The sequence below is a fragment of the Pseudophryne corroboree genome, chromosome 7, assembly GCF_028390025.1.
Source record: "Pseudophryne corroboree isolate aPseCor3 chromosome 7, aPseCor3.hap2, whole genome shotgun sequence".
Lineage (NCBI taxonomy): Eukaryota > Metazoa > Chordata > Amphibia > Anura > Myobatrachidae > Pseudophryne > Pseudophryne corroboree.
Window position 1 is genome coordinate 1,127,095 of NC_086450.1, and position 27,728 is coordinate 1,154,822.

General features: G+C 46.6%; 1 protein-coding gene across 1 annotated transcript in view; it reads left to right on the forward strand.

Moving 5' to 3' along the window:
* Positions 1-27,728, forward strand: part of KIAA2012 (KIAA2012 ortholog) — a 353,000-nt gene that overhangs the window by 51,444 nt on the left and 273,828 nt on the right. Inside the window, exons 3-4 of the mRNA XM_063932236.1 lie at positions 22,518-22,703; positions 25,364-25,501. Coding sequence (XP_063788306.1) covers positions 22,518-22,703; positions 25,364-25,501 — 324 coding nt within the window. The remainder of the gene's footprint in view (positions 1-22,517; positions 22,704-25,363; positions 25,502-27,728) is intronic.

Consider the following 27,728-nt stretch of genomic DNA (forward strand, 5'->3'; position numbering starts at 1 on the left):
GAGCATGTGCCACGCCTACAGACATGTATGTGCAGCCTATGTACTAATGCATACTGCCTGAGCACGTGCCACGCCTACAGACATGTATGTGCAGCCTGTGTACTAATGCATACTGCCTGAGCACGTGCCACGCCTACAGACATGTATGTGCAGCCTGTGTACTAATGCATACTGCCTGAGCACGTGCCACTCCTCCTACAGACATGTATGTGCAGCCTATGTACTAACGCATACTGCCTGAGCACGTGCCACGCCTACAGACATGTATGTGCAGCCTGTGTACTAATGCATACTGCTTGAACACGTGCCACGCCTACAGACATGTATGTGCAGCCTATGTACTAATGCATACTGCCTGAGCACGTGCCACGCCTACAGACATGTATGTGCAGCCTGTGTACTAATGCATACTGCCTGAGCACGTGCCACGCCTACAGACATGTATGTGCAGCCTGTGTACTAATGCATACTGCCTGAGCACGTGCCACTCCTACAGACATGTATGTGCAGCCTGTGTACTAATGCATACTGCCTGAGCACGTGCCACTCCTACAGACATGTATGTGCAGCCTGTGTACTAATGCATACTGCCTGAGCACGTGCCACTCCTACAGACATGTATGTGCAGCCTATGTACTAATGCATACTGCCTGAGCACGTGCCACGCCTACAGACATGTATGTGCAGCCTGTGTACTAATGCATACTGCCTGAGCACGTGCCACGCCTACAGACATGTATGTGCAGCCTGTGTACTAATGGGAATTATACCAGTCATTTATTTGCACTGTAGTACATGTATCTACGGTGTATGTTATACATACAGGATCATAGAGAGAAAGGAGTGCTTATACATTTACTCAAATTGCCCCATAACTTTCATATATGTATCTATTACCTGCATACTGCCTGAGCACGTGCCACGCCTACAGACATGTATGTGCAGCCTGTGTACTAATGCATACTGCCTGAGCACGTGCCACGCCTACAGACATGTATGTGCAGCCTGTGTACTAATGCATACTGCCTGAGCACGTGCCACGCCTACAGACATGTATGTGCAGCCTATGTACTAATGCATACTGCCTGAGCACGTGCCACGCCTACAGACATGTATGTGCAGCCTGTGTACTAATGCATACTGCCTGAGCACGTGCCACGCCTACAGACATGTATGTGCAGCCTATGTACTAATGCATACTGCCTGAGCACGTGCCACGCCTACAGACATGTATGTGCAGCCTGTGTACTAATGCATACTGCCTGAGCACGTGCCACGCCTACAGACATGTATGTGCAGCCTGTGTACTAATGCATACTGCCTGAGCATGTGCCACGCCTACAGACATGTATGTGCAGCCTATGTACTAATGCATACTGCCTGAGCACGTGCCACGCCTACAGACATGTATGTGCAGCCTGTGTACTAATGCATACTGCCTGAGCACGTGCCACGCCTACAGACATGTATGTGCAGCCTGTGTACTAATGCATACTGCCTGAGCACGTGCCACTCCTCCTACAGACATGTATGTGCAGCCTGTGTACTAACGCATACTGCCTGAGCACGTGCCACGCCTACAGACATGTATGTGCAGCCTGTGACTATGCATACTGCCTGAGCACGTGCCACTCCTCCTACAGACATGTATGTGCAGCCTATGTACTAACGCATACTGCCTGAGCACGTGCCACGCCTACAGACATGTATGTGCAGCCTGTGTACTAATGCATACTGCTTGAGCACGTGCCACGCCTACAGACATGTATGTGCAGCCTGTGTACTAATGCATACTGCCTGAGCACGTGCCACGCCTACAGACATGTATGTGCAGCCTGTGTACTAATGCATACTGCCTGAGCACGTGCCACGCCTACAGACATGTATGTGCAGCCTGTGTACTAATGCATACTGCCTGAGCACGTGCCACGCCTACAGACATGTATGTGCAGCCTGTGTACTAATGCATACTGCCTGAGCACGTGCCACGCCTACAGACATGTATGTGCAGCCTGTGTACTAATGCATACTGCTTGAGCACGTGCCACGCCTACAGACATGTATGTGCAGCCTGTGTACTAATGCATACTGCCTGAGCACGTGCCACTCCTACAGACATGTATGTGCAGCCTGTGTACTAATGGGAATTATACCAGTCATTTATTTGCACTGTAGTACATGTATCTACGGTGTATGTTATACATACAGGATCATAGAGAGAAAGGAGTGCTTATATATTTACTCAAATTGTAGTTGCTTACTCAAATGAGAAAACCTTTTGGCGTGGAATAAGTATGTGTAATGTATAATGTGTATTGGGTTCCTCCAGAGATGTGTTTTAGAAAAACTATTATTCAGTCAGTATGAATCAGAAACACTCGTTAAATATTTTATAAATTATGTGATATTTATTAAAATCTACAGTACAAAACTCTTTAATGTATAATAATATAGGGTATTATATAAGAGATATATAAATGACCCAATACCGGTATACTACAAATATACAAACACTAAACACTGCTGTATGTCTTGATGTGGAAATAGATACACATAGAAGCGGATTACTCGTCCACAAACACAATACAGTTGCGAGCCTGGTATGAGGTAAGGTCATATATACCACAATGGGGAACAGGGGAATACCGTTCTATTGCTCTAACTTCAGACGTCAGTGTACAGTGATCTATCCTATACGCTGCGGAGCGGATTCTCTGATCCCCAGCAGATGTGACGTCATAGTCTTACTTACTACAAGACCGGGACTGCGGGCGCTGGCTCTGATTATTACCATGTATGACACCTGCCACTCTGCCAGAGAAGTATACCTGCGTCATGTGCGTGTCTGGGCCACCCGCCATTATGTGTGATTACTTATTGTGTACAGGGCACATTTACCACATTTTCCAATTTGTGAAATGAAATTGTACTAGGTAATTGTGTATTGATTCTCTCCAGTATGTATCGCCTACACTGCCCTGTCTCCGAGAGTACTGCTGGCTGCGGTGCACAGTGTATGCTGCAGGTTGCCTGCTTATCACTGCCATATATACACTCAGCTGGATCCGTGTGATTGGCTAGGCTGCAACTTCTTTATTGTGAAACCAACAGTTATTAGGAATAGTCTCTAAATATTGTATCTGCAGACATCAGAGGTCACTGTGTTACTGATCCTGCCCTTATCCAAGATGGCCGCTACTGCCTCTGATGGCTCCCTCTTGCGTCCTGTTATAGCTTGGGCCTTTCTGATTCAGTATTCTGCCTCTTGCTCCTGGTTCCCCGTCTTCTCTGTCTCCCTGCGGCACTGCTGTGCTGCTCTCAGGGCTCATGTTTGTTTGAATATGGCGTCATTCTTACTTCATGGTCACTAATACAGGTGGTGACTCTCTGACTAGTCGCTAATACAGGTGATGCCTCTCTGACTGGTCACTAATACAGGTGGTGCCTCTCTGACTTGTCACTAAAACAGGTGGTGCCTCTCTGACTGGTCGCTAATACAGGTGGTGCCTCTCTGACTGGTCGCTAATACAGGTGGTGCCTCTCTGACTGGTCGCTAATACAGGTGGTGCCTCTCTGACTGGTCGCTAATACAGGTGGTGCCTCTCTGACTGGTCGCTAATACAGGTGGTGCCTCTCTGACTGGTCGCTAATACAGGTGGTGCCTCTCTGACTGGTCGCTAATACAGGTGATGCCTCTCTGACTGGTCGCTAATACAGGTGATGCCTCTCTGACTGGTCGCTAATACAGGTGATGCCTCTCTGACTGGTCGCTAATACAGGTGATGCCTCTCTGACTGGTCGCTAATACAGGTGATGCCTCTCTGACTGGTCGCTAATACAGGTGATGCCTCTCTGACTGGTCGCTAATACAGGTGATGCCTCTCTGACTGGTCGCTAATACAGGTGATGCCTCTCTGACTGGTCGCTAATACAGGTGATGCCTCTCTGACTGGTCGCTAATACAGGTGATGCCTCTCTGACTGGTCGCTAATACAGGTGATGCCTCTCTGAGTGGTCGCTAATACAGGTGATGCCTCTCTGAGTGGTCGCTAATACAGGTGATGCCTCTCTGACTGGTCGCTAATACAGGTGATGCCTCTCTGACTGGTCGCTAATACAGGTGATGCCTCTCTGACTGGTCGCTAATACAGGTGGTGCCTCTCTGACTGGTCGCTAATACAGGTGGTGCCTCTCGGACTGGTCGCTAATACAGGTGGTGCCTCTCTGACTGGTCGGCCATTGTCTTCTTTTTCTGTCACTTTCTGTCTGGCTTTCTGTAGCTTAGTAATAGCTGTTCCAGTCTGTCCAGAAACAGGAGAGCAGGTACTAAGTCATAAAGGATGGATCATTACGCCGTGCATGTGGTAAATACACAATTCCCTGGAGAGAAGAACTGAGAAGCAGCAAAGAGTCTGTGGCCCCATCCACTTCCTGCCAGCTTCCCGGGAGTCCTGCGATTACGATTTGCAACTGAGTTTTACATCTGATGTATCTCATTAGGATGTGTACAAATGCATTCCGAGGTGCACCTTTTCCTCCGCTTGCGATAACTAATCATGGCAGCCATGGCGATCTGCGGTCCCGATCCGAGGCGCGTTCCCGTGCTCCTTGGAGGAAAATGACATGCAATGTGTCACTTTCCATCCGTTCCATCAATCCAAAAGCTCGGAATCTGATGAAAAGTGGCCATATTGCACTAGTGGATGGGGGCCTTTAGTCTGTGGCCCCTCAGATGTTTGCTAGGGAGCAAGGCGTTAGCTTGTCCTATATACAACAAGATCTCGGGGTAAAATATCAGGACGGCATGGAGAGTCAGATATGGTGCTGGAGTCTTTGGTGGACTCGGGAAGAAGAGGAGGAGGAAGGTGACATTACTGGACTCGTAGACGATGAGGATGCGGGGAATCCATCTTTTGCCCTAAACTCATAGGTAATCTAATCATAGTGGTCAGGGAAGTCCCACAGATGACCAGAGTATGGCAAGTATAGAGAAGGGGCCATAAGGTGGATGCTGCTGAGAAGGTGCCGTTATTCGCAGTTATGTCAGTTCTCCGAGCTTTATTCTTCTAAAGAAGACGCAGTAGTTTAAAAGCAAGAAGAAAGTCTTCATGATATTCATTAGCTTTTGGAGATCCGAGAGATGAGACGATGGAGAGGACTACATGCCCTCTGTAACCCCTCTGGTTCTTTACCCTCTGGCCTTGATATACATTGGAAAAAGAAGAGTGTAGGAGGAGAGCTACCATTGATGTTTACCCCTGGGTTTATCTCAGAGGCAGTGGTAGACATGAAGCTGTTGGCATAATGACCACTGCAAGGTCTGTGTCACCACCAGGAGCTTTCTGGTAATGACAGCGATAAGCAAATCCAAGAATATGTCCAAGGGAAGGATCTATTCCATAAGCGGCTGCATGATTTTATCACCAGGTCATCTGGAGGTATTAGAAGCTTCCTCACCTGAGGAGAACCAACAGGCTTCACTCTGACAAAGTACGAGGAATTGACAAAGGAAGACTGATTACAAAGCTTAGAGGGCAGGAAAGGATTTCTTAGGACTGACTTCTACAAAGTCACATGCCAGCCTTATCAGGAGGAGACGGGGCATGAGGAACCCAGGAGAAAAAGCAAGCCTTATCAGGAGGAGACTGGGCATGAGGAACCCAGGAGAAAAAGCCAGCCTTATCAGGAGGAGATGGGGCATGACCATCCCAGAAGGAAAAGCCAGCCTTATCAGGAGGAGACAGGGCATCAGGAGCCCAGGAGGAAAAAACAGCCTTATCAGGAGATGGGGCATGAGGAGCCCAGGAGGAAGAGCCAGCCTTATCAGGAGGAGACGGGGCATGAGGAACCCAAGATTGAAAAGCCAGCCTTATCAGGAGGAGATGGGGCATGGGGAACCCAGGAGGAAAAGCCAGCCTTATCAGGAGTAGACGGGGCATGAGGAACCCAAGATTGAAAAGCCAGCATTATCAGGAGGAGACAGGGCATGGGGAACCCAGGAGGAAAAGCCAGCCTTATCAGGAGGAGATGGGGCATGAGGAGCCCAAGATTAAAAAGCCAGCCTTATCAGGAGGAGATGGGGCATGGGGAACCTGGGAGGAAAAGCCAGCCTTATCAGGTGGAGACGGGGCATGAGGAACCCAGGAGGAAAAGACAGCCTTATCAGGAGGAGACAGGGCATGGGGTACCCAGGAGGAAAAGCCAGCCTTATCAGGAGGAGACGGGGCATGAGGAACCCAGGAGGAAAAGCCAGCCTTATCAGGAGGAGACGGGGCATGAGGAACCCAGGAGGAAAAGACAGCCTTATCAGGAGGAGACAGGGCATGGGGTACCCAGGAGGAAAAGCCAGCCTTATCAGGAGGAGACGGGGCATGAGGAACCCAGGAGGAAAAGCCAGCCTTATCAGGAGGAGACGGGGCATGAGGAACCCAGGAGGAAAAGCCAGCCTTATCAGGAGGAGACGGGGCATGAGGAACCCAGGAGGAAAAGCCAGCCTTATCAGGAGGAGACGGGGCATGGCGTACCCAGGAGGAAAAGCCAGCCTTATCAGGAGGAGACGGGGCATGAGGAACCCAGGAGGAAAAGCCAGCCTTATCAGGAGGAGACGGGGCATGAGGAACCCAGGAGGAAAAGCCAGCCTTATCAGGAGGAGACGAGGCATGGCGTACCCAGGAGGAAAAGCCAGCCTTATCAGGAGGAGACGGGGCATGGCGTACCCAGGAGGAAAAGCCAGCCTTATCAGGAGGAGGCGGGGCATGGGGAACCCAGAAGGAAAAGCCAGCCTTATCAGGAGGAGATGGGGCATGAGGAACCCAGGAGGAAAAGCCAGTCTTGGCAACCACAGAAAGGGGTTTCCACACTGGGAGAAGTCATGCAGGTTGTGCATCTTTGGGAAAGTTTCTGATGAAGGTTTGATCCAACAGCTACACGTGTGGGCCCTCATAGTCTGGAGACTTATCAATAGCTCTTATTAAAGCAGAGTCTGGTTGCATTAGTAGTATCTAAAGTAAGTAATGATCTACATCCTTAATGTGTAGAGCCAGAGCCGGCCATAGGCATAGGCAAACTAGGCAATTGCCTAGGGCATTTGATATGCCTAGGGGCATCAGCAGCTTCTGCTGATTAAAATGATATGCGGCATGCCTATATTCTGTGTGTAACATTTCATATGCAGATACATTCTCACACAGTATATAGGCATGCTGCATATCATTTTAATCAGCAGAAGCTGTTTGTGCATCCTAGCCACATAGAAATGCAAATAAGATGCATTTTCATAAAAAAAGGTGCCCAACATTAGCATTGAGGCAAGATTTATGAGGACACATCTGTATCCAAGCAGAGGCAGAGGTCACAGTGTTAGTGGCAGTGTGAGTGCTGTGTGCATGTGAGTGGGTTGGTTGTGCAGTAGTGTTCAGAATATGTGTAAGGAGCATTATGTGTGTCATGTAAAAATGCATTAATAATGTGCAACATTTGTGTAAGGGGCACTATGTGTGTCATTATGTGTATAAGGGCATTAATAATGTGCGGCATATGTGTAACAGGGTACTACTGTATGTGTATCATTATGTGTATAAGGGCATTAATAATGTGCAGCAAATGTGTAGGGGGCACTATGTGTGTCATTATGTGTATAAGGGCATTAATGTGCGGCATATGTGTAAGGGACATTATGTGTAAAAGGACATTAATAAAGGTTGTGATAATGCGTAAAGTGCATTATGTTTATAAGGACATTAATAATGTCTTATATGTGTAAGTGGCATTACTCTGTGGCATTATGTGTATAAGGTGCTCTTCTATGTGTCGTTGCGTATAGAAAGGGCACTACTGTGTCGTCTAATGTGATTAAAGAGCAATAGAGTGTGGTGTACTGTGAATAAGGAGCAATTCAGTGTGATGTAATGTGAATAAGGGGCTCTACTGTGAGGAGTATCGTTTATAAGGTAAAGTGATACTACTGTGGGATGTAATATGAATTATGGACACTATCGCATGATCAAATGTGAATATAGTTGCAGTACTGTGTGGCGTAATTTGAATTGGGGTTACTATTGTGTGGCCATGCCCCTTGCCAGCTTAAACACACCCCTTTTTGGGCTGTGTGCCAAATGTGCGAACTGTTCCTATTTAAAATATAGGGGGTACAAATACCAAAATAAGGACTGCTATGGATGAGGGGTGATGGTGCTGGGAAAGAGGTGCAAGGTCAGAGGCGGAACCAGTGGTGGTGCTAGGGGGCACCAGCCAAAATCTTGCCTAGGGCATCATATTGGTTAGGGCCGGCTCTGTGTAGAGCTTGGAAGCGTTGTGTACAGTGTGAGTTGTGTAGAGTGGGCAGCTACAGAGGGAGTATCTGCAAGAGCCACTTGTGTCCGCCATCAGGGAGGACTGGACAAAGGCTGTAATACAGAATTCCATGTCGCTCTCTTGTCTGTGATTTCTGGATACAGAGGGCAAAACATCTACTGGTCTCAAGCTTTTGGATACAGTGTTGAGGCTCATTATTAACTAAGGAACTTTCTCAGCCTTTATATGATGTCAAGTACAGATGAGGGAAAATATTATAATATTATTATGATTATTAATAACAGTTTCTTATATAGCGCAGTCTCGCAGCATATTCTGTTGCACTTTGCAATTAGAAACAACAGTGATAGAACGAAACTGGGTAATAACAGAAAGACATAGAGGTTGGAAGGCCCTGCTCGCAAGCTTACACTCTATATGGAAATAGCACCTATCCTTGTGTATCAAAGCCTATCTATTGCATAATTGTCCTCCAGATTGGAAAGGTTCTTGGTGGGCTGTATGATATGGTCACACAGTGATGTTGGCCTGGGGTCAGGAGAATGGGAAAGTGATGGAAGAGAAAATATGTGAGGACTGTACAGAGGGGATGTAACTGGGTAGGAAAACTTATGAAGGTGGAGTGAGCGGTTCTGGAATGTGAGACGCTGCCTGATGAGAGGAGTTTTCAGGGAACGTTTGAAGGTTTGGAGACTAGAGGTGAGTCTTGTTGTGCGTGGGAGGGCATTCCACAGAGTGGGTGCAGCCTGAAGATAGTCCTGCAGTCGTTAATGGGAGTGAGTAATGAGTGTGGATGAGAGACGTAGATCTTGTGCAGAGCAGAGAGGTCGGGTTGGGAGATATTATGAGATGAGTGAGGAGATGTACGTTGGTGTAGTCTGGTTAATGGCCTTGTGTGTGAGTAAAAGTATTCTATATAGAATACGGTAGAGTACAGGTAACCAATGGAGGGACTGACAGAGCGGATCTGCAGACGGTGAACGTCTAGCTGGAAAATCGGGATGGTAGAGTCGCTGAAAACACTGTTTTATTCTTCCTCTTTAACATGAGATAGACCTACAACCAAACACCGTGTAACACAGAGGGTATAAGGGGGGACTGATGCCCCTTGTAATATTCAGTACGAGTCCACGAAGGAAGTTATAATGAAATGCATTAAGGATGGATAAATGAGATTCAACTGTTATTTTACCCTTCCCCAGAGGGGGGCGCCCTTATACTAGTGTGCTCATGTTACAGCTCTTACCACCACATGTAGCTTACCCTTTAGCTGGGATGAAGCCTCCTCACTGTACGTGGGTCCTCTCGAGGTTCTCCGGATTATCTGTGCAAATGTAACAAATGTGCAAAATAGTGTCAATTCCTTTCCAGAATAATTACCCAATAGAAACAGAACATAAAACATGAAAGTGAAGCAGAGTAGACTGGAACCAGAAAGCTCAGCCTCTCAGCATTTGGCCCATGGTTCCCTCCCTGCGACTAGGACGCATATTATGTGAACGCCCGGTGTTGGGGCGCATGGCTCAGCTTAGTCGCAGAGTCTGTGGTGCACCAAACGGGAGTTTTTGGTGTGATTTGAGGGGTATGTGGACACCAGTGATGTGCGGGAGGCAGAGCCTCTCCTCTTATACTACAGTATTCTCCAGAGTTTTTACTATAAAAATTATATGGAAAATACAAAGAATGTAATAAAAATCTTCTTTGTATTTTTCTAATCATTGCTATAGTCAAAACTCTGGAGTATACTGGTCTATGAGAGGTGAGACGCTGCCTCTCCCGCCTACCTCGTCCACTCATCTCTGATCAGAACCCCCCAAATGTCCAGTAGTATATTTATTATTATTTATTTATTAACCGTTTGTTATATAGCAGCATATTTCATTGCGCTTTACAATTAGAACAACAGTAATAGAACAAAACTGGGTAAAAACAGACAGATATAGAGGTAGGAAGGCCCTGCTCGCAAGCTTACACTCTATAGGGAAATAGGCATAGATACACAAGGATAGATGCTACCTATTACATAATGGTCACCAGATTGCTAGGTTCTTATTGGGTTGTATGATATGATCACCCCGCAATGTTGGCCAAGTGTCATGAGAGTAAAGAGAGACAAGATACGTGATGTTATGTGCACTGTACAGAGAGGATGTAATTAGATAGGGAACAGGGCCGGTTCTAGACCTTGTGGCGCCCAGAGCAAAAGTTTCCTTTGGCGCAAATAGGGGCGTGGCTTCATGGGGAAGGGGTATGGTCAGTTACGCCCCCTGTAGTTGTGCCCTCAGTAGCTGTGCCCCCTGTAGCTGTGCCCTCAGTAGTTGTGCCCCTAGTACTGTGCCCCCCTGTAGCTGTGCCGCTTACAAAAATAAATAAATACTCCCCATCCCCGCTCCTGCTACCCGACCGCTGCTGCCCTCCGTCTCCGGCTGCCGGCGCCGCTCCTTGGATCTATGGGAGACATTAGGGGCCAAATGTAATAGAGTGAGAGTCTCAGAAAGTGAGAGATTTGGTAAGGGGGGTGTTCAGTTTTTTTTAAAGTGGCGATCATTTACACTGCAAAACCAAGTTGATCTTGCTGTGTAAATGATTGGCACTTTAAAAAAAAAATGCAAAATCCCCCCTTACCAAATCTCTCACTTTGTGAGACTCTCGCTCTATTACATTTGGCCCGAGAGGTCAATTACGACTTCTACCATATATGGCCGCTCCCACAATGCCGTGCGTTGACGTCATCGCGCACTGCATGGCACCGGCGCCAGTAGCGGATCTTGCCATGGCGGCAGTGCCCCGGACAAAAGTCCTGCTTACCCGTGGCAAGATCCGCTACTAATAGGGAAGCACCTGAGTATAAAGGGCCTAATTCAGACCGGATCGCTAGCAGGCGATTTTTGCACGATTCTGCGCACAGATAGTCGCCGCTCATAGGGGAGTGTATTTTTGCTGTGTAATTGTGTGATCACATGTGTAGCAGAGATGTACAAACAGATCTTGTGCAGTCTCTGCGCAGCCCAGAACTTACTCAGCCACTGCGATCACTTCAGCCTGTCCGGGACCGGAATTGACGTCAGACACCCGCCCTGCAAACGCTTGGACACGCCTGCGTTTTTCCAACCCCTCCCTGAAAACGGTCAGTTACCACCCAAAAACGCCCTCTTCCTGTCAATCTCCTTGCGATCGCCCGTGCGAACGTACCCGTCGCACAAACCCATCACTGAGCGGTGATCTGCTTTGTACCCGTGCGACGCGCCTGTGTATTGTGGTGCATACGCATGCACAGTTTGTGCCTGATCCTCCGCTGTACTAAAATGCAGCCTAGTGATCAGGTCTGAATTAGTCCCAATGTACACATGTATATACCGCTGCACCTGTGTATAATGTCCACATGTATATACCGCTGCACCTGTGTATAATGTCCACATGTATATACCGCTGCACCTGTGTATAATGTCCACATGTATATACCGCTGCCCCTGTGTATATAATGCCCACATGTATATACCGCTGCCCCTGTGTATAATGCCCACATGTACATACCGCTGCACCTGTGTATAATGTCCACATGTATATACCGCTGCACCTGTGTATAATGCCCACATGTACATACCGCTGCACCTGTGTATAATGTCCACATGTATATACCGCTGCACCTGTGTATAATACCCACATGTCTATACCACTGCCCCTGTGTATAATGTCCACATGTATATACTGCTGCACCTGTGTATAATGCCCACATGTACATACCGCTGCACCTGTGTATAATGTCCACATGTATATACCGCTGCACCTGTGTATAATGTCCACATGTACATACTGCTGCACCTGTGTATAATGTCCACATGTGTATATACCGCTGCACCTGTGTATAATGTCCACATGTATATACCGCTGCACCTGTGTATAATGTCCACATGTATATACCGCTGCCCCTGTGTATAATGCCCACATGTTCATACTGCTGCACCTGTGTATAATGTCCACATGTATATACCGCTGCACCTGTGTATAATGTCCACATGTACATACTGCTGCACCTGTGTATAATGTCCACATGTACATACTGCTGCACCTGTGTATAATGTCCACATGTATATACTGCTGCACCTGTGTATAATGTCCACATGTATATACCGCTGCACCTGTGTATAATGTCCACATGTACATACCGCTGCACCTGTGTATAATGTCCACATGTATATACTGCTGCACCTGTGTATAATGCCCACATGTATATACTGCTGCACCTGTGTATAATGTCCACATGTATATACTGATGCACCTGTGTATAATGTCCACATGTATATACTGATGCACCTGTGTATAATGTCCACATGTATATACTGCTGCACCTGTGTATAATGTCAACATGTATATACTGCTGCACCTGCGTATTATGCCCACATGTATATACTGCTGCACCTGCGTATTATGCCCACATGTATATACTGCTGCACCTGCGTATTATGCCCACATGTATATACTGCTGCAGCTGTGTATTATGCCCACATGTATAGAGTGTGGTATAGCGGTCCTATTGTTATTTTACCGACATTCATTAGTCCGACACTGCTTGTCAGACACTGGAGGTTTCCCGTCAAATAATAGTTAGACATTAATCATTCTTCGACATAGATAAGTTAGACAATGTAATTAATCGGACATATAAAAGATCGACCGCGTATACACAGACAAAAAAAAGTCAGACATTTATCCATCAGATACGTATTATATAGACACTGTTGAAGACCGATATTGAATACATAGATACCTGAAATTCCGACAGGGCATTTATAAGACAACAAGTAGACCGACACAAACATAATACCGACAACGAATACATAGACATTTAAAAGATAGACAGCGCATACATAGACCGTTAATAGACCGACGGCGAATCCATAGACAAATAAAGAGACAGAAATGTCCTCATTCAGACATCAATTAGACCGACACACTAAAAGTCCGACAGGACATATATCTGACATTTAATAAGACTGACACACATTCATCGCCAAAATATAATATTACACATAACAGACAGTTATTAGACAGGTATTCTTACTCAGAAACAGGGCCATATCTTCAGTCCTGAGACTTGTAGTTCTCCTACACCACCCCTGTACACTCAGTCACTGCGTCGCGTCCATACCTGGACGCAACGCTCTCAATAGCTATTGCGGGTGGATGGGACTCATAGCGTCTCGTCCTGGATGGCCCACTATCGCCTGCAATAGCTACGGAGGGGTGCCGGGGAAGGGGCGGGGGTTCACCCCGCCCTGGAGTACACAACTAAAGCCATGCGCCCGGGAGGACGTGAGAGGGGTGACTGAGGGGAAGGGGTGCGCTGCAGGGACTGGGGGGAGGTGTGGGGGGGAGAGGGCATTGCGCGCATGACTTTAGCCTGTATGAGTTGGGCTTGCTAGTAGGACCGCTGACAGGTCTGGCTGGGACCTGTAGTTCCACGGGTGAGTATCGCAGGGGGTTGCTGGGGTGACGATGAGCTATGATGGTAGAGGGCCATACAGGACTGGACGCTGGGACCCCCATCCACCCACAATAGCTATTTGGAGCTAAGGGTGCAGGTGTGTACGCGGCGACATGTCTGTGTGTAGGAGGGTAGTGTTGGGGAAATGAAAATCTCAGAAGTCTATGACAACGATATATTGGCCCCTGTCCTAATAATCTGTCGGTCTTTGCGTGTCGGTATTATTTGATTCTGTTATATGTATGTATTGTCGGTCATTTAGCTGTCTATGTATGGGCTGTCGGTCTTTTACGTGTCGGTCTTATTGGGGTCTGAGTTATATATTGTCGTTCATTTAGCTGTATATGTATGGGCTGTCGGTCTTTTACGTGTCGGTCTTATTGGGGTCTGAGTTATATATTGTCGGTCATCTAGCTGTATATGTATGGGCTGTCGGTCTTTTACGTGTCGGTCTTATTGGGGTCTGAGTTATATATTGTCGGTCATTTAGCTGTCTATGTATGGGCTGTCGGTCTTTTGCGTGTCGGTCTAATGCACGTCTGATGTGTGTTCTGTCGGTCTTTTATGTGTCTGTGTATATGCTGTCGGTCTATTGTGGTTCGGTATCATTGTTGTCTGATGGATGACATGTCGGTCTGTTTTGTCGATGTATGCGCTGTCGGCTTTGGGGTTGTCGATGTGACTGTTGTCTGACCTATGAACTGTCGGTCTTTGTTCTGTCGGGCTGTTGGCCCTGTCGGTGTTTCCATTGTCTATATATTACCTGTGTCTGAGTTTTATCTGTCAGTGTTTCACAACTGTCTGACTGGTGTCCGTCTTCTGTTGTCGGTCTTTTTGCTGTCTGCATTCTTCCGGTCGGCGTGTCATCCAGAACTCCATGTATATACTGCTGCCTCTGTGTATAATGCCCACATGTATATACTGCTGCCCCTGTGTATAATGCCCACATGTATATACTGCTGCACCTGTGTATAATGCCCACATGTATATACTGCTGCACCTGTGTATAATGCCTGCATGTATATACTGCTGCCCCTGTGTACAATGCCCACATGTATATACTGCTGCACCTGTGTATAATGCCTGCATGTATATACTGCTGCACCTGTGTATAATGCCCACATGTATATACCGCTGCACCTGTGGATAATGCCTGCATGTATATACTGCTGCCCCTGTGTACAATGCCCACATGTATATACTGCTGCACCTGTGGATAATGCCTGCATGTATATACTGCTGCCCCTGTGTACAATGCCCACATGTATATACTGCTGCACCTGTGTATAATGCCCACATGTATATACCGCTGCCCCTGTGTATAATGGCCACATATATATACTGCTGCACCTGTGCATAATGCCCACATGTATATACTGCTGCACCTGTGTATAATGCCTGCATGTATATACTGCTGCCCCTGTGTACAATGCCTGCATGTATATACTGCTGCACCTGTGTATAATGCCCACATGTATATACTGCTGCACCTGTGTATAATGCCTGCATGTATATACTGCTGCCTCTGTGTACAATGCCTGCATGTATATACTGCTGCACCTGTGTATAATGCCTGTATGTATATACTGCTGCACCTGTGTATAATGCCTGTATGTATATACTGCTGCACCTGTGTATAATGCCCACATGTATTTACTGCTGCACCTGTGTATAATGCCCACATGTATTTACTGCTGCACCTGTGTATAATGCCCACATGTATATACTGCTGCACCTGTGTATAATGCCCACATGTATATACTGCTGCACCTGTGTATAATGCCTGCATGTATATACTGCTGCACCTGTGTATAATGCCCACATGTATTTACTGCTGCACCTGTGTATAATGCCCACATGTATATACCGCTGCCCCTGTGTATAATGGCCACATATATATACTGCTGCACCTGTGCATAATGCCCACATGTATATACTGCTGCACCTGTGTATAATGCCTGCATGTATATACTGCTGCCCCTGTGTACAATGCCTGCATGTATATACTGCTGCACCTGTGTATAATGCCCACATGTATATACTGCTGCACCTGTGTATAATGCCTGCATGTATATACTGCTGCCTCTGTGTACAATGCCTGCATGTATATACTGCTGCACCTGTGTATAATGCCTGTATGTATATACTGCTGCACCTGTGTATAATGCCTGTATGTATATACTGCTGCACCTGTGTATAATGCCCACATGTATATACTGCTGCACCTGTGTATAATGCCCGCATGTATATACTGCTGCACCTGTGTATAATGCCTGCATGTATATACTGCTGCCCCTGTGTATAATGCCTGCATGTATATACTGCTGCCCCTGTGTACAATGCCCACATGTCTATACTGCTGCACCTGTGTATAATGCCCACATGTATATACCGCTGCCCCTGTGTATAATGGCCACATGTATATACTGCTGCACCTGTGCATAATGCCCACATGTATATACTGCTGCACCTGTGTATAATGCCCACATGTATATACTGCTGCACCTGCGTATAATGCCCACATGTATATACTGCTGCACCTGTGTACAATGCCCACATGTATATACTGCTGCACCTGTGCATAATGCCCACATGTATATACTGCTGCACCTGTGTATAATGCCCACATGTATATACCGCTGCACCTGTGTATAATGCCCACATGTATATATAGAAACATAGAAACATAGAATTTGTCGGCAGATAAGAACCACTTGGCCCATCTAGTCTGCCCCTTTTTTTTTTTTTATATATTATTTTTTTTTATCACTAACCTTATTTGATCCTTATTTCTTTGTAAGGATATCCTTATGTCTATCCCATGCATGTTTAAATTGCTCTACTGTCTTAGCCTCTACCACCTCTGATGGGAGGCTATTCCACTTGTCCACTACCCTTTCTGTGAAATAATTTTTCCGCAAATTTCCCCTGAACCTCCCCCCCTCCAGTCTCAGTGCATGTCCTCGTGTCCTATTGCTTCTCTTCATTTGGAGAATGTTTCCCTCCTGGACTTTGTTAAAACCCTTCATATATTTGAAAGTTTCTATCATGTCGCCCCTTTCTCTTCTCTGCTCCAAACTATACATATTGAGATTTCTTAGTCTTTCTGGGTATGTTTTGTGATGTAGGCCATGCACCATTTTAGTTGCCCTCCTTTGTACAGTTTCTAATGTATTAATATCCTTTTGAAGATATGGCCTCCAGAACTGAATACAGTATTCTAGATGAGGCCGTACCAATGACCTATACAGTGGCATTATTACTTCTTTCTTTCTGCTGCTGATTCCTCTCCCAATGCAGCCAAGCATCTGACTAGCCTTCCTCATTGCCTTGTTACATTGCTTACCTGCCTTTAAGTCATCTGAAATAGTGACTCCTAGATCCCTTTCCTCCTCAGTAGTTTCCAGTATAGTGCCATTAATACTGTATTTAGCTTTAGGATTTTTGAGACCCAAGTGCATGATTTTGCATTTTTTGGCATTAAACTGTAATTGCCAGACTCTTGACCATTCCTCTAGTCTACCTAGATCCTCAATCATTTGTTTTACCCCACTTGGTGTGTCTACCCTGTTGCATACCTTTGTGTCATCTGCAAAAAGGCATACTTTCCCTTTAATCCCATTTGCAATGTCACCAATAAAGATATTGAAAAGCACTGGTCCAAGTACAGATCCCTGGGGTACTCCACTGGTAACATTTCCCTCCTGTGAATGCACTCCATTTACCACAACTCTCTGTTTTCTATCCTTCAACCAAGATCTTATCCATTCAATAATCCTAATATCCAATCCCAAACTTTCAAGTTTATTTAGCAGTCTGCGATGTGGAACTGTGTCAAAAGCCTTACTAAAGTCAAGATAAGCTATATCCATGGCTCCACCTTTATCCATCACTTTAGTCACACAATCAAAAAAGTCAATAAGATTTGTTTGACATGATCTTCCCCCAGTGAATCCATGCTGTTTGGGATCCAGTAAATTGCCGGATTTGAGATGATCTACAACTCTTTCTTTTAAGAGTGTTTCCATCAATTTCCCTACTACTGATGTAAGACTCACTGGTCTGTAGTTGTTTGCCTCTTCCTTGCTTCCACTTTTGTGCAGTGGGACTACGTTTGCTCTTTTCCAGTCCCCTGGAATTTCTCCTGTAGCTAATGACTGGTTGAATAATTCTGTCAATGGTGCTACCAGCACCTCTTTTAAGTTCTTTTAGTATCCTTGGATGTATCCCATCTGGCCCCATAGATTTGTCCACTTTCAGCTTTGAGAGTTCTGTTAGGACCTTCTCCTCTGTAAATGTACTTGTTTCATTTTCCTGAATATCCCTGCAACTTAACTGTGGCCCCTTCCCCTCTCTTTCAGTAGTAAATACTGAGCAAAAATAATCATTAAGATGATCTGCTATTAAATTGTCTCCCTCAACAAGATTCCCAGTGTCCGTCTTTAGTTTTATAATTCCGCCTTTTGTTTTTCTTTTTTCGCTTATATACCTAAAAAAAGTTTTGCCTCCTTTACCCACTGACTGGGCCATTTTCTCCTCAGCTTGTGCCTTTGCACATCTGATTACCTTCTTTGTCTCCTTCTGTCTAACAAGATATATCTTTTTGTCTTCATTATTTTGTGTCTGCTTATATTTCCTAAAAGCCATCTTTTTTGCTCTCACAATATTTGCTACTTCTTTTGCAAACCACACTGGCTTCCTTTTCCTTGTGTTTTTCCTAACAGTTTTGATACAAAGGTCTGTTGCCTTCAATATTGCACATTTGAATGTTTTCCACCTCTCCTGCACTGTTTCCAAGTTCCTCCACTCTGCCAAAGAATCGCTTACACATTTTCCCATCCCTACAAAATCAGCCTTCCTAAAATCCAACACCTTTGTTTTTGTATGGGACGAGTCAGTCTCTGTCTTAATGCTGAACCATACTGCTTGATGATCACTGGATCCGAGGTTTTCACCCACTTTTACGTCTGATAATCTGTCTCCATTTGTAAGTATTAAGTCTAATATTGCGTCTTTCCGAGTGGGCTCCCTCACCAATTGGTGGAGGGATGCTCCCTGAAGGGAATTTAAAATGTTCCTACTTCTAGTGGAACTAGCAACAGACACCTCCCAGTTTACATCAGGAAGATTAAAGTCTCCCATGATTATTACCTCTCCTTTTAATGCCATTTTAGTTATGTCCTGCAATAGGTTCTTGTCAAGTTCCTCTTCCTGACCTGGTGGCCTGTATATCACGCCAATACGAATAATCAACTTTTCCCCTGTTTCTATGGTCACCCAAAGGGCCTCAGTTTTTTCTTCAATACTTTGTATTAATGTAGTATTTATGGCATTTTTTACATACATTGCTACCCCTCCCCCGATTTTTCCAATTCTGTCCTTCCTAAACAAAGTATATCCCGGTATAGCTATGTCCCAGTCATGATTTTCATTGTACCATGACTCTGTAATTGCCACAATGTCTAGATCATCCCTTGTCATTATTGCAGTTAGTTCTGGGATTTTATTTCCTAAGCTCCTAGCATTTGCACACATAGCTTTTAGAGTTTTGTTTGTGCTTTTTCTGTTCCTAGCTATGTTCTTCTCTCTGCCTATTTTTATTTGGTTTTGTTCTGAATTATCTTCTGTTGCTGTGGATATGCTTCCTATTCCCTTTGCCTGCAGAAACAATACCTCTGTGTTGGGGGAGCAGATTTCTTTATTCCTATTTGGTTCACTGCCCCCCTTTGTTAGTTTAAATAGCTCTTGATGAAGCATCCAAACTGTTCAGTTAGTATTTTCGTTCCCGTTGAAGATGGGTGCAGGCCGTCACTTTTGTATAAGCTCCTATCTTGCCAGATGGTGTGACTATGGCCTATAAATCCAAATCTCTCCTCATTGCACCATGTCCTTAGCCAAACATTGAAGTTTCTGATGCAATGAGTTCTGTCTTCCCCTCTGTGTACTGGCAATACTTCTGAAAAAGATACAGTGGTTGCCACCTGCTTCAGAGCAGTCCCTAACTTCCTAAATTCATCTTTTACAGCAATGAGTTCTGCATTTGCCAGGTCATTTGTCCCTAGGTGGACAATGACATCCACCTCCCCATCTTTTCTTGCTGCCTTCACAATTCTTAGCATGCGCTCTTTATCCCTTGGAGCTGTGGCTCCAGGTAAGCACCTTACTTGTTTCTCTACTTCATTTGCATTTCCCAGATGTATTCCTCTAATAATGGAATCTCCCAAAAGAAGTGCAGTCCTTTTTGGAGATTCAATTTTCCTGTTCCATTTCCTGTTCCTATGGTTGGTAGATGTCCCCATATCCTCCTGTTCTGTAGTGCCTCTATTAGTTGTATCTTCCAGCCCTGCAAGAGTAGCATACGAGTTTTGCAGTGTCACCGCTTGCGGGAGGTGTCTGTGTCCCTCTGGAAACCTCTGCCCTTGAGAGCCCACAGTAGTCCAGGCAGAATGTCTTCTGGTGGCTCTCTGAGGCAGTGGAGGCTTCAAAGACACAGACATCTTACAAATCTCAGCATGCAGTTTTGCTATCTCCTCCTTCAGCAGAGAAAATTGCTCACAGATTGGACAGCAGCTGAGTCTCCACGCTGCCTCTTTCCAAACAAATGCTTTACATCCATTGCACTGCACAAGGCCAAACATTGTATCAGATGTGAATGGTATTTCAAATTTGTGTGTTACTTGGTGTATTTTAAAACTCACCTGTTGCTGTATTCTAACTCACCTGCTGCTGTTACAAACTCACTTAATAAGCCAAGCCTCACTTTATAATGCACGCCTCTCACAAGAGCACAGCTCACAGAGTCTGGTCACTGTTTATATAGTTTCTCCTCAGGTAGCTGTTCTATTCAGCCCCTCCTCCTAATCACTTCACACCTAGATTCAGCCACTCCTCCTCCTAGTTTCTCTTCACACTCTAAGACAGCACAAGTGAAAGCACAGAGACAAACACAGCCAAATTCTCACTCCTTTTTCCCACAATATTACAATCCCTATATGGATAGATAGAGAATACTCACCTGCTGCTGTTACAAACTCACTTAATAAGCCAAGCCTCACTTTATAATGCACGCCTCTCACAAGAGCACAGCTCACAGAGTCTGGTCACTGTTTATATAGTTTCTCCTCAGGTAGCTGTTCTATTCAGCCCCTCCTCCTAATCACTTCACACCTAGATTCAGCCACTCCTCCTCCTAGTTTCTCTTCACACTCTAAGACAGCACAAGTGAAAGCACAGAGACAAACACAGCCAAATTCTCACTCCTTTTTCCCACAATATTACAATCCCTATATGGATAGATAGAGAATACTCACCTGCTGCTGTTACAAACTCACTTAATAAGCCAAGCCTCACTTTATAATGCACGCCGCTGCACCTGTGTATAATGCCCACATATATATACCGCTGCACCTGTGTATAATGCCCACATGTATATACCGCTGCACCTGTGTATAATGCCCACATGTATATACTGCTGCACCTGTGTATAATGCCCACATGTATATACCGCTGCACTGGTCTATAATGCCCACATGTATATACCGCTGCACCTGTGTATAATGCCCACATGTATATACCGCTGCACTTGTCTATAATGCCCACATGTATATACCGCTGCACCTGTGCATACTGCCAACATGTATATACTGCTGCCCCTGTGTACAATGCCCACATGTGTATACTGTTGCCTCTGTGTATAATGCCCACATGTATATACCGCTGCCCCTGTGTATAACGCCCACATGTATATACTGCTGCACCTGTGTATAATGCCCACATGTATATACTGCTGCCCCTGTGTATAATGCCCACATGTATATACCGCTGCCCCTGTGTACAATGCCCACATGTATATACCGCTGCACCTGTGCATACTGTCAACATGTATATACTGCTGCCCCTGTGTACAATGCCCACATGTATATACCGCTGCACCTGTGTATAATACACACATGTATATACCGCTGCACCTGTGCATACTGCCAACATGTATATACTGCTGCCCCTGTGTACAATGCCCACATGTATATACTGCTGCCCCTGTGTAAAATGCCCACATGTATATACTGCTGCACCTGTGTACAATGCCCACATGTATATATTGCTGCCCCTGTGTACAACTACAATGCCCACATGTATATACTGCTGCCCCTGTGTACAATGCCCACATGTATATACTGCTGCACCTGTGTACAATGCCCACATGCACCTTTGCGCTCTTATATTGTGTGTATATCTGGCTCTGGTACTAGCCAGTGCCTCCTGAGCCATTTACCTCCCGCACGTCCCTGCTGGACACATCTGTATATGTGATGATGTGGGAAATGACAGAGGTGTTTTATACTGGAACTCTCTGGAAGTGACATCACTGATGCTGGTCAGAGGTCAGACCACTGTCATTATATGTCAGCACGATGACATCATTTTTTATCACTCTTCAGCTTTATACGGTGTGTGTGTGTGTGTGTGTGTGTGTGTGTGTGTGTGTGTGTGTGTGTGTGTGTGTGTGTATGTATGTATGTGTATATATATATATATATATATATATATATATGTGTATGTATATGTGTATATATATATATATATATATATATATATATTTATTTATTTGGTAGACGTATTTCAGCGGCGATCTGTCTAATTGGCGCAGGGAAACGGTCGCCTGAATATCGAGTGAAGCTCCTAGGTCTGACTTGTATTTGTCTTCTTCTCTTGTCCTCAGATGGTGATGTTCTACCAATGTCTGATGCCCCGCCACTGGGCTCTCTGCCTTCTATAAATGGAAAGAAAGGACCCGGGAACCAATGTAGTATGGCGAATGTAAAGGCCAGCATTGGCAACGGCACCATGAGCTCCAAGGGTCTGCCCACTGGCATCATTCGTGGCTCACTCCCAGAAGAACTGAAAGGTAAGGAGATGAGAGGTGACCTGTCCATGGTACAGCACAGAGTATACAGGGTGCTATGTCTATGTGACTGTATAATGGATGTGGTCAGAGGAATCACTGTGCTGTAGTCTATCTGGTCTGAGCTCGGCTGGCTGTGTGCCAGTGGAACCACCCCTGAGGGCATGTAAGTGATGGCATCTGCCATAGAGAGAATCCTCATACATGGCACATCTATGGCACAATGCCAGCGTGCTGGTGACGTACAGACCAGCAGCTTCTCCTTATTAATGTAGTATATAGACGTACGCCAGCGCGGTCTCTGTGTTTCTGCAGCAATTCACTGACATAAAGAGAAATCCTTCCCACAGCGTAATGTATGACATAATGAGGCTCATTCAGGTGCGGCGTCCTTGCTGCTGCCGTTGCTGTCATTTGCCGTACGCAATTGCGATTAAATGCTAATATGGGCAGAAGCTAACCTGAGCATAGAGACGCCCCTGCTGTTGCATCACTTCCGTCCAATGGCGTCTAATTGCTGATACATTGGTACCATCGTGACAGATCGGAACATGTAGCACAGTCTGTGTACCTCTGTAGACGCTCAGACTGTGCTGCTCTCCTGGGATGTAGAGGGCTCGCCAGTAGCAAGTGAGATCACAACTGCTAATTTATGCATGCCCAGAAAACGGCGTCTGAGCGGCCATGACACGCCTGCATTTATCTGACCATGCCCCGTTCCCACCCTCAAACGCTGTCTTCCTGTCACTCACCATATGACTCATTTCTTGGTGTGAACGCAATTCACTTGCTGCGCTTCGCCCTGCGGCTCAGATGCATGCGCAGTAAGAAAGCATGGGCTGATGTGTGTACAACAGCCGCTTTGTGACCACACCTGAATGGGCCTCAATAATATGAGACCAAATCAGAATCATAGTAATGTTACATGACGATTATGCATCAGTACCAATATATAAATATCTTTTATATGAAATATACTAAATCGTGCAGTTATACAGAGATGGAGCGCAGAGTAGATTATACACACTACGCACAGCTTATAACGCATTACAGACCCTGTCTCAGTTTTAGCATGCCTTAATAGCAAAACTGTGGAAGGGCATGCTGGTATGTGTAGTTCCACAGCAGCTGGTGTGCCGCAGGTTGTAGTCCCATGCTCTAGATGATTAAGATTAGCCTGATTCTTTGCAAAGTTAGACCTAAGAAGGGCCGACAGTCTGGTTCCTATTCTTCCTGGTGACAAATGGAAAACAGTTCCCGCTCTGCGCCCTGAGGAACTCATTCAGCTTGGATTGCTAGTGAGACACAACTCGCGATTTTCTCACACCTGTGTCTGCTAAAAAAATGTATGTTGCCGGTGGGATACAGATGAAGGGTTGGAGTAGAAGGACCCACCTGGCCTGCGGGATACAGATGAAGGGTTGGAGTAGAAGGACCCACCTGGCCGGCAGGATACAGATGAAGGGTTGGAGTAGAAGGACCCACCTGGCCTGCGGGATACAGATGAGGGGTTGGAGTGGAAGGACCCACCTGGCCAGCGGGATACAGATGAGGGGTTGGAGTAGAAGGACCCACCTGGCCGGTGGGATAAAGATGTGGGGTTGGAGTAGAAGGACCCACCTGGCCGGCGGGATACAGATGAGGGGTTGGAGTAGAAGGACCCACCTGGCCAGCTGGCTACAGATGAGGGGTTGGAGTGGACGGACCCACCTGGCCAGCGGGATACAGATGAGGGGTTGGAGTAGAAGGACCCACCTGGCTGGCGGGATAAAGATGTGGGGTTGGAGTAGAAGGACCCACCTGGCCGGCGGGATACAGATGAGGGGTTGAAGTGGAAGGACCCACCTGGCCGGCGGGATACAGATGAGGGGTTGGAGTGGAAGGACTCACCTGGCCGGTGGGATACAGATGAGGGGTTGGAGTAGAAGGACCCACCTGGCCGGTGGGATACAGATGAGGGGTTGGTGTGTAAGGACCCACCTGGCCGGTGGGATACAGATGAGGGGATGGAGTAGAAGGACCCACCTGGCCGGCGGGATACAGATGAGGGGTTGGAGTAGAAGGACCCACCTGGCCGGTGGGATACAGATGAGGGGTTGGAGTGGAAGGACCCACCTGGCCGGTGGGATTCAGATGAGGGATTGGAGTAGAAGGACCCACCTGGCCGGTGGGATTCAGATGAGGGATTGGAGTAGAAGGACCCACCTGGCTGGTGGGATTCAGATGAGGGATTGGAGTAGAAGGACCCACCTGGCCGGTGGGATTCAGATGAGGGATTGGAGTAGAAGGACCCACCTGGCCGGTGGGATTCAGATGAGGGATTGGAGTAGAAGGACCCACCTGGCCGGCTGGATACAGATGAGGGGTTGGAGTAGAAGGACACACCTGGCCGGTGGAATTCAGATGAGGGATTGGAGTAGAAGGACCCACCTGGCCGGTGGGATTCAGATGAGGGATTGGAGTAGAAGGACCCTCACAGATATCAGGAACCTATAAGATATCTGCTAAGCTAAACCATTGTATAAAATCATTGACATCTGCCTGTTGCCATATCTTTCTGTTTCCTTTTGTATGAAGTTATCCTAAGAAATGTATGTATAGTACCCACCACTACGCTGCCTGGCGGCACTGCAATTACTGACTGCATGCTTCTTCTCTTCCAGAGTGCTGTAAGGGCAGTTCTGTAGGCAGCCTAATAATGAGCCCCAATGGGGAGATAGTATGCCTTTCCCTGATGGGGGCGGCCCGTGACACAGACATTCCCATCCGCTTTGATTTCATTGCCGAGGAAGAAAAAGAAGGTAACCTTTGTATAAGATGAACTGATTCAACATGGGACGCTCTCTCTCTGAAGTGGGGTCTCACTACCACACCCTCACCCTTGACCCCCATCTGGCAGAATCCCAAGTTTCCCTCCGGACTCTCAGTTACGAGATCCCGGACGTGGATAACACTGGGCCTTAAATTTCCAACTGACTTTGCCGATCGAGGCCAATGGCTGTCCCTGCCCGACCTCCAGCGGAAAACTCCCTCACAACCACTTAACCCCTTCCAATACCTACAAATACGCCACTTTCTGGCCTCCCTCCCCCCTACCGCCTTACTCCGTGCCCTTACTTCCTTTGAATCCCTATGCATCAACTCCCACTCCTCCAAAGGTATAATCTCCCAACTCTACTCTCTCCTACTAGACTCCTCCCTCCCTTCTCCCCGGCCTCATGAACTCGCATGGGAACGAGACCTCGGGCCTCCTCCAAAAACAGAGGACTGGGAGGACATGAGGCTGGGGATCGCTAAAAGCTCCATTGCCACTGCTTTTAAGGAAACGGCCTACAAAGTCTATTACCGCTGGTACTACACCCCCGACCGACTTAACAAAATTTTCCCGTCCTCCTCCCCGTCCTGTTGGAGGAACTGCGGAGCTAGAGGCACTATGCTCCACATATGGTGGACCTGCCCAGTAATTGTGCCCTTCTGGGACTTGGTCTACTCCCTCCTTAACTCACTTCTAGACCCTCCTGTCCGGAAAGACCCCTGGATCTCCCTGCTATGTTATCCCCCCCCACTCCTCAATAAATTCTCCCAAAAACTAACCTCACATATTTTAGCAGCAGCAAAATCATTGATTGCCCTCAACTGGAAGAACCCCTCCCCACCTTCCCTACTCTCCCTTAAAGCTAAAATTTGGCACATCGCCTCAATGGAAAAGATCACGTACTATCTCCACGACCGGGGCCACGTCTTCGAGCAGGTTTGGGCTCCTTGGCTCGCCGCCGAACGCAGAAAGTCGTCTCCCCTCCTCTAGAACATCCCCCTCCCCCCCAGGGACCCATGGGCTCCTACCGCTCCCTCTCTCCGACAATTTTCTCTAACCCACCCCCTCCCCCGCTCTAACTTCCCTCCCTCCCTGCTGCTCTCCTCGTCCGCACCCCCTCTCTGAATCTCCTCCCTCCCCTTAATCTGACTTTACTTGTTCTTATGGTATACATTATGTATAGACACAAATGTGGTTCTCCCCCCTCCCCCCCAAAACCCCATGTTTGAACTTGATTGTCTCTCCCTCACTGATTAACCTTGTTATATGCTTGAAAAATGTGGTCTACCCCAGACATTGGCTATGTTGGCCGCCTGTCCCATGTATTTTCAGTATGTTTTCTCTATTTACCTGACCACGCATAAATAAAGTATTTAAAAAAAAAGATGAACTGATTCAGTGAAATATCTCCAAACTCTATGATGTCATTATGCAAAGGAGTGCGCCCTGTTTATATGGACAGAAATAAGTATAAAGTGGTGACCGTACATCAGCCAGAGCTTTCCGTGGCGGGAATCCCTGCTGGCCGCATAGGCTGTATCCGCCAATCTGTGCACACTGTATAATCTGACAGGGTGGCGGTTGTGCTGGGGTGACTGTGTGTGATCACCCGGTATGCACTCTATATGAAGTCTCTGTCATTTGGTTGGCCTGACCCTTTAACAACCAGGTCTGTGCAATTTGGTCCTTCACATCTATCTGTACGCCCACTGACTCTCTACGCCGACTGACTATGCTGACTGACTCTCTACACCGACTGACTGTATTGACTCTCTACACCGACTGACTTTGTACACATACTCACTACACTGACTGACTCTCTGTATTGACTTTCTACACCGACTGACTCTCTACATCGACTGACTCTCTACGCCGACTCTCTACACCGACTGACTATGCTGACTGACCCTCTGCATTGACTCTCTACGCCGACTCTCTACACCGACTGACTCTGCATTGACTCTCTACGCCGACTGACTCTCTAAGCCGACTGACTTTGTTCAACTGACTCTCTACAACGACTGACTCTCTACACCGACTGACTATGCTGACTGACTCTCTGCATTGACTCTCTATGCTGAATGACTCTCTACGCTGACTGACTACACCGAGTGACTCTCTACACTGACTGACTTTGTATACTGACTCTCTACACCGACTGACTATGCTGACTGACTCTCTGCATTGACTCTCTACGCCGACTCTCTACACCG